This window comes from Quercus lobata, chromosome 7, assembly GCF_001633185.2.
Source record: "Quercus lobata isolate SW786 chromosome 7, ValleyOak3.0 Primary Assembly, whole genome shotgun sequence".
Classification (NCBI taxonomy): Eukaryota; Viridiplantae; Streptophyta; class Magnoliopsida; order Fagales; family Fagaceae; genus Quercus; species Quercus lobata.
This window is the reverse complement of record NC_044910.1, coordinates 16,512,067-16,528,933: the sequence shown is the minus strand read 5'-3', so window position 1 is coordinate 16,528,933 and position 16,867 is coordinate 16,512,067. Positions and strand designations below refer to the sequence as shown.

The 16,867-nt window shown below is 32.3% G+C and overlaps 2 protein-coding genes across 2 annotated transcripts in view; both read right to left on the bottom strand.

The window, feature by feature from the left end:
* Positions 1-4,843: 4,843 nt before the first annotated feature.
* On the bottom strand, positions 4,844-6,522 carry LOC115951294 (presenilin-like protein At1g08700). The gene has a single exon (XM_031068485.1). The coding sequence runs from the start codon at positions 6,374-6,376 to the stop codon at positions 5,069-5,071; it is 1,308 nt and encodes a 435-aa protein (XP_030924345.1). The 5' UTR covers positions 6,377-6,522; the 3' UTR covers positions 4,844-5,068.
* A 2,953-nt stretch (positions 6,523-9,475) lies between these two features.
* The window catches only part of LOC115951674 (GDSL esterase/lipase At3g26430-like), an 18,346-nt gene continuing 10,954 nt past the window's right edge, over positions 9,476-16,867 (bottom strand). The window contains exons 2-6 of the mRNA XM_031068834.1: positions 16,219-16,528; positions 13,099-13,308; positions 12,824-12,994; positions 11,918-12,187; positions 9,476-9,735 (exon numbers count right to left, since the gene is read on the bottom strand). Of these exons, the coding sequence (XP_030924694.1) occupies positions 9,476-9,735; positions 11,918-12,187; positions 12,824-12,994; positions 13,099-13,308; positions 16,219-16,528 (1,221 nt within the window). The remainder of the gene's footprint in view (positions 9,736-11,917; positions 12,188-12,823; positions 12,995-13,098; positions 13,309-16,218; positions 16,529-16,867) is intronic.

The window sequence follows — 16,867 nt, the reverse complement described above, 5'->3', positions numbered from 1 at the left end:
TCTAAGAAACCTTAGTGACAAGGACGTACCCCAGAAATGTGTAAGAGAGAAGGAAACCCTAAAAAATATCAAAGGGAAAGCTACTACCACTGCATTGAATGCACTGCAGCTACTTTTCTGGTTGCATTTATGTGGAGAAGACCCCTAAACAGTATTGCCTTGGCAATCGCAACTCACAGAAAGCCAAAATGGGTGTCTAATGAGATAAGTACTCAAGTAAGGACTCAGATGATCAACAAGTGTGGGATCAAGATGGCCTAAAGGGGGCTATATAATGTGAGAGACCTTCCTTCTAAAAGGTGGAGAAGGAAAAAGAAAAAAAATGGAAGAAACACTGTAGCAATCTAGAACTAGACTTGTAGTAAAGTTTTGAGAATAATATTTAAGAATCAATCTTCTCAGACTTGGCCAAGGACTTTTTTCTTTAGTGAACATCTATTATCTTTCTTTTCATGTCATCAAAATCTATTGGTCGGTTACTTAATTCACTAAAGCGCAGTTTTCCAACACATTCTCTACAAATTGATTGCTTTAGATTTTTTGGGCTTAAGTCCATACATTTGTTGGGCTAAAAGTTCAGACTAGGTCCTTAAATAAAGTATTCGCAAAAAAACCACACTACTTTCATTATTTTTGTAAAACATTTATCTTCTTGAATTACATGTTTAGATATCACTCTGTAGTCTCTACCAACCTCAATCGCTTAAACGCCCCTCAATATTTTAAGACATCATTCTCTTTGAGGATCTTTCTTTTCCCCTATAACAAATTCTTGACCTGATTTCCGAAGCTGTTTTTCTTGATCTTATTTATAACATTCACACAATTAGAGAGAGATATGTAAATCAAGGCTAAATTAGAAAATTTTTTTTTTTTTTTTTTTTTTTTTTTTTTTGTTGTGTAATAGAGTTTCAACTTATAACAATCGGTTTTTGATGTAGGCAGGCATTGAATCTCAGATTTCTTACTCAACCATAAAAAATTTTACCAGTTGAACTAACTGAAACCCACTAAATATTTGCTTTATATAGAACAATATGTTAGTTACATAGATATGGAGTCCCTAACTTCTCAAAATCTAACCAGTTTGTAGTAATTACTATATCAATTCAAGTCATCACTCAATGTTATTATAGCAAAATTCTTGGAAACTAGTTTTGGAATTTTATTGTTATAATGAAAACTTCATTGAGATTCAATAAAATAAAAAAACATATCATGAGAGTGAAATTTAAAAACCACAAAGTAATAAATCATATTTTATTCTAGTAAAGACAACTTTGATGGAATAGAATTTAATGTATCTTAAAAGAGAATAACTTAATGAAATTTTTTTGAGTAAATTACATATTTGGTCCATAATTTTTGGGTTGCACGTCAATTTAATCCTTGAACTTTTAAATGTGTCAATTTGGTCATAACCTTTTGGTATTTGATCAAAATTGTCATTGCATTAAGTGATTGATGAGAATGCTAATGTCGCTAACAATTAAAATAAAAAAAATTATTTTTGTAACACATCAAATGACACTTGTACAGAATAAAATAATAATAATAATTTTTAAAAAAAAGAAAAAGAAAAACTAGTTTATGTTAATAATTAGGATCTTATCCTGAACAAACAAAATTTAATATTTTTGGTTAATAATAAGATTGAACAATTATTTTACTTATTTTTGGTTACCAAAGCATCACAGATCTAACGTTTTTCTTTTTCCTCAATATGAAAAGGGTTGTTTGTGAAAGTTCGAAACTTTTGTTTCATTACATAGAAAGCAAAGGAAGAGCTGGATGGAATAATTTTCTTTTTTTAGTTAGATTTTTTTTAAAAGAGTTTCAACCTCTAACGTCCATTCTTGGTGACAGCTCTTTATCATCAGACCAACACATCAATCAGTTTTTGGTATAGGCGAGGATTGAATCTCAGATTTCTTATTCAACCATCAAGAACTTTACCAGTTGAACTAACTGGAACCCACTATTTTCTTAATTAGATTGATATACTTCTCAGAGGGTGTAATTAGATTGATATATTGCTGCAGGTTTGGACTTAGAGAAACCTTGCCATGTCATTAAAAAAAAAAGTCATATGGGTGATGAAATTAACAGAAGTTAACCAATATGCTCATCTAAAACTTCAAGGACCAATAAAGTGCTCAATAAGTAAACTTTAGAGACCAACAATGTTGATAAAAGCATTGTTCCTAAAAATAATTGAATACTGGCAAAATTATTTCAAAATGAAATGAAGTGTGTGTTTGGCATGGATGAAATTTGCCAACTTTTTTTACTATTTAGCTTATTTTTGCTATTATTCATGAGTCTTACTACACTTTTTGATAATATTCATGGGTCCAACGGTACTATTTCAACTAATTTTTACATTTATTTATAGTACTTTTTAGTAAAAAAATTTTAATTTCAGCAAAATAAACGGATTCCAAATAGACCCGAAGTATCAATAAATTAATTTTAACGGATGATATGAGAAAAGACAATGCAGGAAAACAATGTGTGAGCTCGTACACCATCGTGATCCCACCTCTAGTTTTGGAGAAAGTATACTATGTTTTGGTAATACCAACTCAGAATCTGTTTTGGTATTTCCTATCCAATAAATGAGTGACATCCGTTTCAAAAAACCACATCAGACTACTCCAATAAATGATTAATTTATTTTCCGATAGTATAGAAGGTTGTAATTAATTTATTAGAGTAGTCTGATGTGGTTTTTTGAAACAAGTGTCACTCATTTATTGGGTAAGAAATACCAAAACAGATGCTGAGTTGGTATTACCGAAACATGATATACTTTATCCTAGTTTTACATGCCTGCATCGCCAAACAAATTGCTGCTGAATATTTTTTTCGATTGGTAAATTATACAATTTTATATATATATATATATTGGTCCCAATTGGTAAACCCAATATCCCATGGATGGAATGATTTCCATTTGAGCTAGAGCTCATCCACACCTGTACTATAAAATCTACTTGTTGCTGGTTTCTCCTCTCTCCCTCCTTTTGTAAAGTTCTGTTCTGTTTTGTTTTTTGTGCATGTGATTTTTTTTTTCTTTTGCTAGAAAAAAATTGTTTCAGCCATTATAATACAATCTTGGTAATTTTGTATTGGATGATTATAGCTTGGTAATGACAAGATAATAGTGCTAATTTGTTTTATCATTATTTTCTTTCTCTTATTTTTTATTTTTATTTTTTAATCTTAGTATCATCATCAAATAAAACATCCATTATAAAATGCCCTAATATATGCGATATCATTTTTTATGCATGACAACTATTGACAAATTTATAAAATTTATGAGCAAACTTTAATTATGTTTTGAGACTTTTAATGGATAGGAGTTTAAGAAATGACAGTTAGCACTCAAATAAGTATATGGTAATAGCAGAGAAAATAATTTAACCAGAAATAGAACTTCAATCTAAAGCCTTAGCCCAATTAATTTTGAGATTAACTCAATGGATCACACATTTGATCCATCATGGTATGAGATTATTTTTACATTTAATCCAACTCTGGCAATGATGTCAACCACAAGGAGGATGCCAAATTCTAGTTAAGACCAATTATATACAGGAGAGATGCCACTTGTGAAACTTGGCAAGCAGCAGTTTATTCTTCCTTTCCTTTTTCTTTTTCAATAGCAGTTTGCAAGATGCAAATCCAGCATAAATGTTATGTTATTCAAAGTCATGCACCAAGTGATGACCATTACAACACTTTAAAACTCTGGAAAAATGTTTACATAAATAAGTAGATTTTTTTCTTCTTGGATCATGGTTAAAGTCGTACCCAATTGAGTACTCATAGTCATTGATAACAGATAATAATCAACACCAACGATTAGCTACACATAAAAATTTAAAGAGTAAACACTAGACTAGTGCACATATACCAATACCAATCCTAGAAATTCTTTCTTAGGGTAATATGAGAATATAAGTATCTATTAGTGCTTATAATTTGTAAATATATTTAGTTTATTTAATCTAAAACAAACAGGAATTACTGGATCTCTATATGCATGGATCTGCAAAGGTACATATGAAGGTCATAACATCAATATCTGAACACTACAAAAAGGATAGCAATATATGTGAAAACTACCAAATGACTAATCTTTATCTGCTCTACTTGAAAATGGATAGGGCTCTAAAACATGAATATGTGATTTATCAAATAAGGTCATGAGCTCCCCATGGGTTAACAAAATTAAATGTAGCGTTCAATAGAATTGAAGAATTGTAAAGCACATTTACACACATAACCAATTACTAACTGGAAGATACTGTTACAATGTAGATTTACTCAGAAGTGAGAGGTCCAGGTACATTCTGCATAAGAGTTTCATTAGAACCTGTGATAGTTAGCGATGCATCTTCCATACTTTGATATATTTAATTATTTATGTCTGGCACTCCTGCTATCTTTCTATTAGATCATATTTTGTTTAATTTTTGTCACTACAAGAAATAAAATCTCAACAGTTATTTACAAGAGGAAAATAGGCTTTTGAATCATAGAAACTGGAGTATAGAGTTCCTGATGTGCTCACTGCTCATTGAATCTTCCCCATCCCCAAATATATGAGTATAATGTTATCTGTAGCCTAACTTCATGGTGCCATTTATGCATGTAGATATCCTACCCTACATAGGCGATGGAGGAAGTATTTTAGACACCACTCCTTCCTTTTCTAATGTGAGATGGTCATTTAGAATACACGAAAAATACATATATCAGTTCTCTATGCTTCACTTCCTACATATCTCAGTTACCACAAAAATTTAATAAGAAAGACATCCGCCAAACATTGCAGTATGACAAAATGTTATAGATTTTATAGAAGTAAGACCCTTGAGGCCAATCAACTTACATTTCAATTCATCACCAAATGGTCTAAAAAGTTGCTTCACTATTTCTAATCACAAAGGAGTGAAAAATTAGAGGGTAATACCTTTCACCTTGAATTCAAATCTCAAGCGTACCAAGACATATCAGTGTTTCTTTAACATTTAATTGGTCTCTCGAAAATGGACAATCAAAACATCATCAAATTTGTTGCTGTCCCGACCACGAAAGGCTCCATTAATAACCGAGTCAGGAAGTAAAAAACAACACCCAATGCAATCGAAATAGGCAAGGCAGGCAGAGCTCGATGGCACACTGATAACAAAATAAGAGTGCAGCCAAGTCCCGAAATAATTGCAAGGTAACAAGCATACACTGTCATAAGATCATACATTGCAGCTCTGCCTACAAGAACACTATAGAAAACAAAGTCTCCAAGGCCAAGTTTAATACCTCTATCACTACCACCACCACCACCACGCACTTCCACATTATCCCTCCTCGTCTGCTGCTCTCTCTCATTCCCTAATCCCATCATCTCAACAAGGGGAGACATCTCCTCATCAACAACAATCTCAGGCTCCCGATTCTGCACTCGATCACAAGACACAACTACAGTCGAATGTTCCGAGGATTCACTGCTAAACGAATGCCGTTCCCGTGAATGACTCACCAATGGGAAACTCTCCCCTTCATTAGTAGTCGGCCGGTGGTTTTCGCTCTCGTTAACCGCCTGCAGCTCAACCGAACCAGAGTCCGAAACCCCACCAACCAAAAGCCCCAAATTCGACCCCCGACTCCTCGACACGACCGGTCTAGCCTCGTAAACCAACGCCGGCAATTCATCATCCCGACTTGAAGCCAATTCGACCAAAAGCTTCAAAGGTCCACCGGGGGCCAACACTGCCACCAAATCATACACAGCCAATGCTACCAACAAAGCCCAGGTAGTCCATTCAGGCAATTTCGTAAACCAAGTGGCAACAATTATCCCCAAAGAAACCATATACGCTTGTCTCAAGATTATGGGTATCCCACCTGAGAAAACTGACAACACACCCACAACCGTAAAGTTGAAAAGCAGCAAGAAACAAGTGATGGAATCAACCGGTATCGAGAAATGTTGAATGATCGAGAGGAATATCGAGCCACCCATAGTGGCCAAAACAAAGAAAGCAGAGAAGCGCATGTAGTTTTTCAAGAAATTGGTGAAGTTATAGTAGTAGAGGACGACCAAGAGGAAAGTGACGACGGCGATGAGGATGACGAAGACCAAGGCGTTCAAGAGAGATCCTTCGAGCTTTTGGGTAGCGGAGTCAGATGGGGTCTCGAGGTAGACGAGATTGGCTGCTGTGCGAATGGGAACGGAGGGAGAAGAAAAGGGGTTGGAAGGAGAGAGGGAATAGACCAAGAGGACTACCAAAAACATGCAGATTGAGACTGGGGACATCACTCCGATGATCTCGACGCCGATCGATTCAAGAATGCTTGACTCCATTTCGTTGGGGAATTTCGTCGAACAGGTGGTGGGGTGTGTGACTTTTCAGAGTGTGTCGACGGCTAAGGCATTAAGGCTAGCTAGCTAGTTCGGTCTGGAGTATTTTTATTTTTATACGTTTCTTTCGCGTCATGCGTCTAATGGTGGTTCCTCCTGTATAACCCAAGCCTCAAAGGAAGCGGAAAATTCACTACCCTAAACTTTGCTCACTTATTCTAAAAAATATTTTTAACCATTAATTGGATTTTTTTTTTTTTAATTTAAAAGTTTTGAAAAAAAAAATAAAAAATTTGTACAATTAATTGCAACATTTAGCTAAAGTTGATAAAAAAGTCTTAATTGAATAAACTTGAAACTTAGATGGTTGAAATGAACTGAAGCAAAATTAAATTACTAATATGAATTTTGGTGGTGAATTTTGCATTTTAACCTAAATTTATGAGTAGTGGGTAGAATGTGGTGAGTTTATAGTTTGCCATATTGGATAGTTTGAAAAATGGAGTGGTGTTAAAATTACTCAATTCTCATAAATGCATAAAAGAGAAGTGTTACGTTTTCAATATTTTCATAATAATTTCACAACAAATCTTAGATAGTAAGTTGTTATTGGTTCTAATTTGAACCCACCACTTAAATTTACTTTTTTTTTTCCACCATTAATAGCCAATAATAACCTGCCACTTAAAATTTATTGTGAAAATATTGTGGATATAACATTTCCCTGCATAAAACTCCAACCTTTATTATTTTTCATAAAGGAAAGTTTCATAGAGTTAGACACTATAACAAATAAATGTATGGATTAATTTTTGTGTATAACATTTTTTTTCCTTCTTATAATTGATAAAATATTAATTTCGTAAGATTTATGTAATATCATTTACAATGTATTTGTCATTACTTATTCGTAAAATACAAAAGGAACAGGGATCCCTTCATGAGAAATATTTACTTAGGAATCATTGGACATGTTGGTATTCACAAGACATTTGTAGGGGCCTTCTATGCTTTTAGGCTAAGGCTTTTTGTAGTGAGTAGGAGAGTTGGGCCTAACTCGTTATCTCCGTGGAATATGCTCAAAGCCAGTCTGTGCACAAGACAAGACACCCCAAAAAGATAACAAAACAATATGTATATATATATATATATATATATGTTATAGCAGAAAAGTCGGTCTAAATAATTTGTCAGCGGTTAAGCATGGTTAGAGTAGCAAAATCATAATATGAAAAGGAGTCTTCGCAGAAAGTGAGCTAAAGAGAGCCCAAACTCCAACTTATATAATTTTATTGCCCTATTAGGTCATAAAATTATGCACTTTGGAAGATGGGTTAGGATAGCTACTTTTTGTCCAATTAGATTACAAAGAGTGGATTTACTAAACGAGGGATGGAAAAAATTTGCCTATTTTGGTGTTTTTGCCATAGTCACTCTTCTATTTTTTCTAAGTCTCACTTCACTCTTTCCCTTTTCTCTCTTCTTTCTCTTTCAATTCTTTGTTTAGATTGCCTAAGTCACTATCCTTGTTCCTTTTATGGGCACTGTTCCTATTTATATACCAAATTATGCTTGTGTGATTTCTCTCTTTTACCCTCGTTACTCACCAACTATTTTTCTCTGCTGCAAACGCTCTTCAGAAGTGCCCATTGCCCTTCTAGCCTTATGAGTTTAACCTTCGCTACCTCTGAGCATGTGCAACATTTTCTCTCTCTTCCACTACCTATCCCATGACAAACTCTCACCTATCTCATTCTACTGTGTACCTCTCTCTCTCCTTTGAATGGTAAAACCTTGGGTCTCTTTCTACCAATTCCTCTAGCATGAATCAAATGGTCCCAGCCGATTTACTACCTATTTTGGGTAGAGATGCTTTTCCAATGAAGCATCTCCCAAAAGAGGTCCTAGCAGGATACTGGAAATAAACTATTTATTTGTCTTATTCAGGAGAGTGAATTTTAGTTTAGAAGATTCACATATGAATGAAATTGAAAATATTTCATATGAGAATAATATAATAGTGGGTGCATGCCATTCTTGAGAGAGCACGAAGTCATTGAGAAACTTAGAAGTTTGATTCATGAGTTAGGGGATAATACCCACTTCGTAATTGTGTCTTTGACTGTATCATAGTCGTTGCCCACAAAACATTCTGTAGCAGGTTTAGGTATTTTCTTATATGTATGAACTGTATTGTGTCAATATATATAGACTTTCATTAATGTTTTTATCTTCGCTTTTCTTATCTTCCTACCACATTCTAGGATAGAACATTGTTCCCAATGACAACCTTGCCTTAATGTGTAGTGTGTGTAGTGTATGCCTGAGACATCTGGGGCTCATGAACGAGTTTTTTTTTTTTTTTTTTTTTTTTTTAAATTATTATTATTATTATTATATATATATTTTTATAATTTGAAGACCTCTTATATATTGTCATGGTCATTTTGTGTCATGTTACATTAACTTGATAAGAAAGTCACGTATGATGCCTAGCTCCTATATGTGCCCTTGGACCAAGTCTTGTGGTGGGATAGCTAGAGATAGAGAGGGAAATTGGTATTAGCCTTGCTCAAAAACAGTGAATACTAAAGTAAAGTCCCTGTCCAAGCGAAAGCCAAAGCTTTCTATGTGTGCTGTGGAATTAGCCAGTCAAATGCAGCTTAAGAACCTGGTAATTGAGGATGATTCCAAAAATTGTGTCGAGGCAATGACCAACAAATCCAAATTAGTGCATTGGAGAATTGCTAATTTTTCAATGAGGTCAGATTGCTATATGCAAGATTTGAGCTGCTGGAGTTTAATTGGGTGTACAAGAATGCTAACGAAGTTGCACGTCTTAGCAAGGTGGTCATTGGCAGATTCTTTTACAAGTTATTTTGCTATAGGCTTACAAAGTACCATGTTACTAATCACAAAAAAATAATTCAAATATTCATTAATTATGTTATTAAAGTTCATCATCAATTGCAGTTATTGTCATATTATATTGTGAAGAATTTAAAATACCTTTAGCATTTATTTTTTATTTATTTCTAACGAGGCTTTCAAAATATGAGATTAATAGAAACCTCACATGCAAATATGGTAACCCTGCTTAAATTAATGCCTATGGCAGGCCAATTTGACTGGAATGGGTGGATCAGAAAATGAACCACCAACTATTTGATCAAAAACATATTTGTTAGCGGCCTCAGTGTAGTGGAAACCATCCCAGTTAATCCAAACTGATGGATCTTTGCATGCTTTCGCCACTAAAACTTCTTTGCCCTTCACCTTTTTAGTCGCTCCACATACCACATCCTTGTCGTAGTTTAACTTGCCTCCATAACCACAACAAGTTTTCAGTGATTCCTTAAACCCTGAAAATTTCATGTTATATATAGTTACAAACAAAGATATTGATACTAACATAAAAAAATTATAAAAAAAAAATGTTCAACTTAGATGTGACTTCCAGTTAAACTAGTGTCAATTTCCAATTTTCCCTTACTACCACGAGCTCTGATTGAATTAAGTTTATTTTATTTGGCTTTCAAGGAACTTGTAATGCTTAACTTTGGATCTATAATAATTAAAATTATTTACAAGTTCCACTAAATCTTTGAAAATTATGAAATCAATAATTCTTCATAAATTCGGTTTGGACTAGAAAATTATATTTAATTTGTAGTAGTATAATATATATATATATATATATATATATATATATATATAATATATTAAAGTTAAGAATTACACACTGCAATTAATTATATAACCTTTTTTTAAGAAGAATTAATTATATAACTTAATCTAGACTAAGGGAGTCAATACCGTACCAGAGGCTGTACCGGTTTGGCCAGTGATACGATATATTTCGGATACCGATGTACCATTTCAAGTTTACTGCTATTTTATATATATATATATATATATATATATATATATATAAATATGTATGTATGTGTGCGTGTGTGCGTGTATATATATATTATAATAAATATAAAAGTTTACCATAAAACATTTCCTCAATTCAGAACTAATTATTCATGGTTTTGGACTTTAGTATCAATTAAAAGAAAAAAAAAAACACAATATGAAAAATAGAAAGCTTAAAAGTTACCATTGCATACTAAGAAAACAAATAATATTAATAAGTTAATGCAAATAAGTTACTATTCTGCCCTAACAAAAATTCAAAAATTACAAAACTTAAAAAAAAAAAAAAAAAAAAACTTTTTTTCTGTACCGGCCCGTAGTATGCTTAGTACCGGCCGGTATTGCCCAAAATTGGCCGGTACGGCTGGTACATGACTATACGGTCGGTATTTTTTTCGGTACGAAACAGGAGGGTCATATGTATCGGTTTGCTTGCCAATACGGTATATACCGGCCGGTACGGTACGAAATCGACTCCCTTGATCTAGACATTACACATTATCAAGAATCTTATAGTTCAACTCCTTATCAAAAATATAAAAAACTATATATATCATTTATTATTTAATCTTTCATGAACATAGTGTCAATAAGGTACTTAGTATCATTTTTTTCTTAATAGAAACCATATATATCAAGAGAAAGATAAGAGTATAACCCAATTACGTACATTGAACAAGAAATTAAGAAAACATGAAAGAAACCAACAAATCCCCCAGAAAACAAAAAAAACCAACCAATTACGAAGTCATGAATCAAAATAAAATAGTGTATCACCGAGAGAGCACCCCACCACCTCCCAAGCAATTCACTTTCCAACAAAGAATTGACTGTCCATTTGGCTAATGCATTATGATGCATGTAATATTACATTATAACTTACTCGAGAGGGAAAAGGATCTGAGAAAAAAAAAAAAATGTAATGGTTAAAGTATTAAAAGTCTTTGAAAATCAAAATCAAGTGAGGCTACTTAAAGAGGAAAATTATTAGTTACTCCTCAAGTACCATAAATGCGTATTTCCTTCTCTCACATGAATGGTGGGTCCCCCATGAATTTAATTAGTGGGACCCACCATTCATGTGAGAGAAGGGAGTACGCATTTATGGTACTCCAAAAGTACACAATAATTTTCCACTTAAAGATTAAAGTTAGCCAACCGATTGAGGAGGTAAGAAAGTTGATGATTGTAAAAGGAAAAATGCTGTGGTGGATGTTCCCTTGTGGGAAAGAAGATTTGGAATCATGTGCTTCCCAATCCTTAATTAGTTATTTTACCATCTTAATTTCTAACTCAAAAGGTATCCTTAATTAGTATACATGAGGTCTCTTGCTTAACATTATTAGAATAAGTCAATGAATATTTCTAGAAATACAACCAATTAAATATTCAATTTCACAATTTGTTGGCTTATGTGATTAGAAATAGTGAATATTTTATGTCTAATACGACCCATCACTTTATAATGACTACTCACCATTACACAAATCAACAAATTATAAAATTAGACGAGAGAATAGTTATATAAGCCAAGAAATTGGAAATTGAGAATTGAAAATTGAGAAAGCTCAAAAATCATATCATATCATTTATTCATTTATGGGGGATATATGGAGGGCTTACCAAGTTTCTTTGTTTGAGTAAAGAGATTGTACTTCACCGAGTAAACATCAACATAGGTGAATGCAGCAAGTGGAAGATCCTTTCGAAGTAGAACAACAGCTTCTTTTAATTTACTATTGAAATGTTGAGCAAGATCATTGAAAGGAGTTGCACATCCAAAATGGTCCAATTGTTCGGCTTCGACTGGCAGTCGTACCAATACGTACGCCAAACAACCAACGGGACCCGTATTATGTATCCAGAATGACCTTTCTCCTTGACCATATATATATATATATACCAACCATGTACATTTAATTAAAGTACATCAAAATCAATTTTCCATTGAGATAAATGAAATCTCTCAAAATCCTAAACCATTACAAGAAAATCATCTTGAATTTAAAATTTTATTCATAATTCTAACATGTGAGATTCTTTATTATTTATTTATTTAAAATTACTAATTCTTGTAAAAAAAATTAAAGGATTGGAAAATGATAAATTTAATCATTTAACTTCAATTTTAACATATTCTATTCCTAACCCAAAATAAAGCTAACATGATCTCAACGTCACTTATAATAATAAAGACCCATTCATTCACGATCTATCTATATATATATATATATATATATATTTTATATGATGGAAGTATTCGTTTTTTTTATTTATTTATTTATTTGTATAGATAATTTTAACCTATAACGTCTGCTCTCGATGATAGTTTTTATATTTAGATCAAAATGCCAATTAATTTTGGTATAAGCAGGAATTGATCCTTAAATCCCTTATTCACCAATTGAGCTAATTAAAACCCACCGAAAAGCATTCATCCAAACCAATTTGGAGAGTTAAAATATTTTTCACACGAGTAGGTCTATATATAAAGCATCAATCATGATTCAAAAACATTATATCCGCATACCTTAACGATATTTTTGAACTGATCCATAATTACAGGAACAACTGCTTTAACTTGATCGGTAGACTTGTTAAGGAAAAGGGATGATGTCGAATCATTCTGACCAATATCGATTGTATATAAAGCACGAGAAAATAATTCTGGCTTGGGCAATAATTCCTGAAAAATGCTTTCTAGGCAAGGCAGCATCCAAAAGATTCATAATAAGAATGCCATTGATTTTATTATTAGTAAAGCATAAGCATGTAAAATTGAACCAAAATGTGAATTTCATTACCTTTTTGACAAAAAATTTGGGTTCTACGATGGAAATCATTGAATTGAGCCCACTGAACATCCAAAGAGATAGGACTAAAACCACTTTGCTTAAGAGTTCTAGTTTGGGGTAATATGATGGATCCAGCAGTAGCAAAGTTGACCCCATGAGTGAAGTTGGATCCAACAGCATCAAGGAAAGCATTCAAATATGGTAGTCCTAGGCTCTCAGCTGAAATACCCCAATCAAATAAGTAAACGTTATAAAAGTCGATAATTAAGAAAATTTAAATTTAAATCTTATAGTTTAAGAGTGTAACAAATTAAACCTTATAGTTTATGAAGTAACAATTTAAATTATGAAGTTTTAAAAAGTAACAAATTACATCTTATAGTTTCAAAAATAACAAATTGAATCCTAAAATTTCAAATCTTAACAAATTAAACCTCAAACCATTTAAGTGGAACAAAACTGTGTTTAAATTTTAATATAAGTTGAAAGTTTAATTTGTTTCTTTTGAAATTATAGGATTTTAATTTGTTACCTTATTAGAAAATAGAAAGCCATTAGGTATCTCATTGAACCAATGTAACATAAAAGGACAAGTTATTGTTTTTGCCCCCCTAAACTTTGTTTAAAAATTCGTTTTCGTCCTTAAATTAGTTTTTTTTTTTTTTAAATACACTTTCTTTCATTTCTCCCACTCCAATTAATTTTAATCCAATATGTCTAACACAATGCTTAGAGGTCTGATTGATAGGAGGAATTTTGTTTTTGTTTTCAAAACAATATAAAAACAATTTTCAAAAAATTGAACTTGAAACTAGTTTTTAGATAATAATTTTTATATTTTACATGTTTGGCTCCCAACGATCTTCAAAATACTAAAAAAAAAAATTTGTTTGGGAGACCATTTCTATTTTTGAGATTTTTAAAAAAAAAATTACAAAAAGCAATGTGTAAAATCTATAGATTAATTTTTTAAATTTTTTTTAAAGGGTGTGAATTTTTTGGGATAAAGATAAGCTCCTTAATTTAATAGATAAAAGAGTTATGTGGGGTCCATTATTTTAATAGATAAAAGAGTTATGTGGGGTCATTATAAATATTTTCTATATCTTGAAAACACTCCTTTAACTGTTTTCAAAATCCGACTCTCAAAAAAAAAAAAAAAAAAAAAAACTGTTTTCAAGATCCTATTCTAAATCGGGAAAAAAGGATATAGTTTTTTGAAAATTGTATTTAGAAAATATTAGCCAAACAATAAATTCAATTCATACAGTTTTGGTGTTGGCGTGTGAGTATATTTCTTTATTTCATCCCCTTCCTCATATATATGTGTGTGTGTGTGTTTCTCAAATAAAATAAATAAATAAATTCAAGTGTGGGACTAGGGATGGCAATGGGGCAGGGCAGGGCCGAAGGATGGGGTCTTCGTCCCCGCCCTGCATGGTTTTGTCTTGCCCCATCCCCGCCCCGCCCTGCATGACGGGGAATACTTTCTCACCCCATCCCCGCCCCTTGGGGCCCCACGAAGTCCTGCCCCACCCCGTAAAACTCTACTTTTTGTTAATTTTCCCTACAATTAGTACAATTTTTTTTAATGAAACCTATTTCATTAATAAAAATATACTTGAAATTACAACTAAATTTATCCCATCAAATCAAATCAACTTTTAGAAAAAATTGAATAATATATCCAAGTGTTTAACAAGACAATCATTAAAAATAAATAAATAAATAAAAACCTCATAGTATAACACATAACAAAATAAAAGCAGAGAATCACATTGGGTAGAATAAAATATGCTAATATTAATATGTTTGTTTAAATAGTAGGGTTTTAGGGTATGAAAAATTTACAATTATAATCTTTAGTAATGCGGGGCGGGGCGGGGCGGGGACAGGGAGAGGTAGGGCGGGGTGGGTTAAGCGGGGCGGGGAAAAATTGTCATCCCTATGTGGGACCCACCATTTTATGAATTGAAAAAAAAAAAAAAACTATATTTAAATACTTTTACCAAATAAGATGATACTATTTTTAGCATTAAAATATCTGACATATATCATTACTTCTTACTTTTAAAAAGCTAAATTAAAATGGATACAAAAAGTGGGTCACCTTGTAAGAAACTATTGGCGACATACATAGTTAGGAAGAAATATAAAACCAATATTATTCCGCACTCAAATGTGCATTTGTAACAAATATCCCAAATCTCCCTAACATATGAGTCTTCTAATTATTACTTGGTTTATAATATGCTTCTTACACTTTAATCTAAGCAGCCAACCCTCTAATTTCATCAAAAATTACAAATTAGTCCTACCATTATTAATATTTCCTTTTTAAATAAATTAATGGTGCAGGGAGTAGTTATTTACAAAGTAAAAATATATTGAAATAATATCTTTCAAAAGATGGGGGCTTGGCGGTGGTCTTTATTTATGTTTTTCCTTGTTTTTATACGGAGTGTCGGTTGATGATGTCCCGATTAAAAGAACTTTAAAGATAAACTAATCAAAATGCGCTTCACGTGGTCTCCACTCTACAGCCAAAGTAGCATGGCGTTTCTTTCTTTCATTATTTTTTTTTTCTTTTGCAAATATCTCACTTCTTTTTTACTGATAAATCCTAATAATTTTTCACTTTTGGCCATGTTATTTTAGTGAATTCTGACAGAAGGAAAATAAATGAGAAGCGTGTTTGCTTTCTACACTAGTTAGATTTTTTGAGATATATACCACTATTAATTTTTTTTAAATCTTCTCTTTCTTCTATGTGAGTTAAAATACTTATTATTCTTAAAAAATAAAAAAATCTATTTTCTTCTATGCCGTCAGTGCTATTAAAATAAATAAACAAATGAGAAGTGTTTTCTACTTTCTACACTATTTAGTCTATTTTCTCCTATGTCGTCAATGCTATTAAAATAAAATAAAAAACCATGCCTTGGTGCTCGATGCAAATTGACAGAAATACAATATATTTGAAGTTAAGAAAATTTTCTTGTAAAAAAAAAAATTTATGAAATTTTGAATGGTGGTTCTGAAGAGTGATTTGCTATGGTGCAAAGTATATCAAATAGTGCTAATTAAAAGATTAATATTATAAAAGAAAAAGAAAAAGAAAAAGAAAACCTATAAAATCAATGATGAGACGGCCATCACATAAGCGACCAACAGGGGCATGGAAAAAGGTCTCTCCATGTGGATATGGGGCTTGTCCAAATGCTGCTGATGAACCTCCTGTGTCAGAATTCGAGTCTCCAAGGTTTATGATACCCGAATAAACACACTCATCTGTTGCACCCAACACTAGGTTTTGAAGCAACATTATCACTGGGACTACTACTGCTAGCCCATACATAACACCTCTCAATTTGTGAGCTTCCATATTATCTATGTGAGAGAGAGAGAGAGAGAGAGAGAGAGAGAGAGATGGTTGCAACTGAAAATATGATGGGTTATATTACTTATTTATATAGGAGAAATAATATTTGCATAACACTTTTACAATGTGACAGGTTGTTATTGATGAACAAATAAAAAAAAAAAAGTAGATATATTTAAATTAGAAATGTTATTAACTTACCATTTATGATTTGTTGTAAAAATATTATATATAATAATACTTTCCTATATATAACATCGCCTTGCAAGAGATAATAAAAGAATGATGATAGAAACAACCTATAAATAAACAGGGAAAGCCACTCGGAGTCTTGACTCTTCGGAATGCTTGACTTGAATTGATGGGGACACTGTTTTTTTATTGAATAAGAGATAT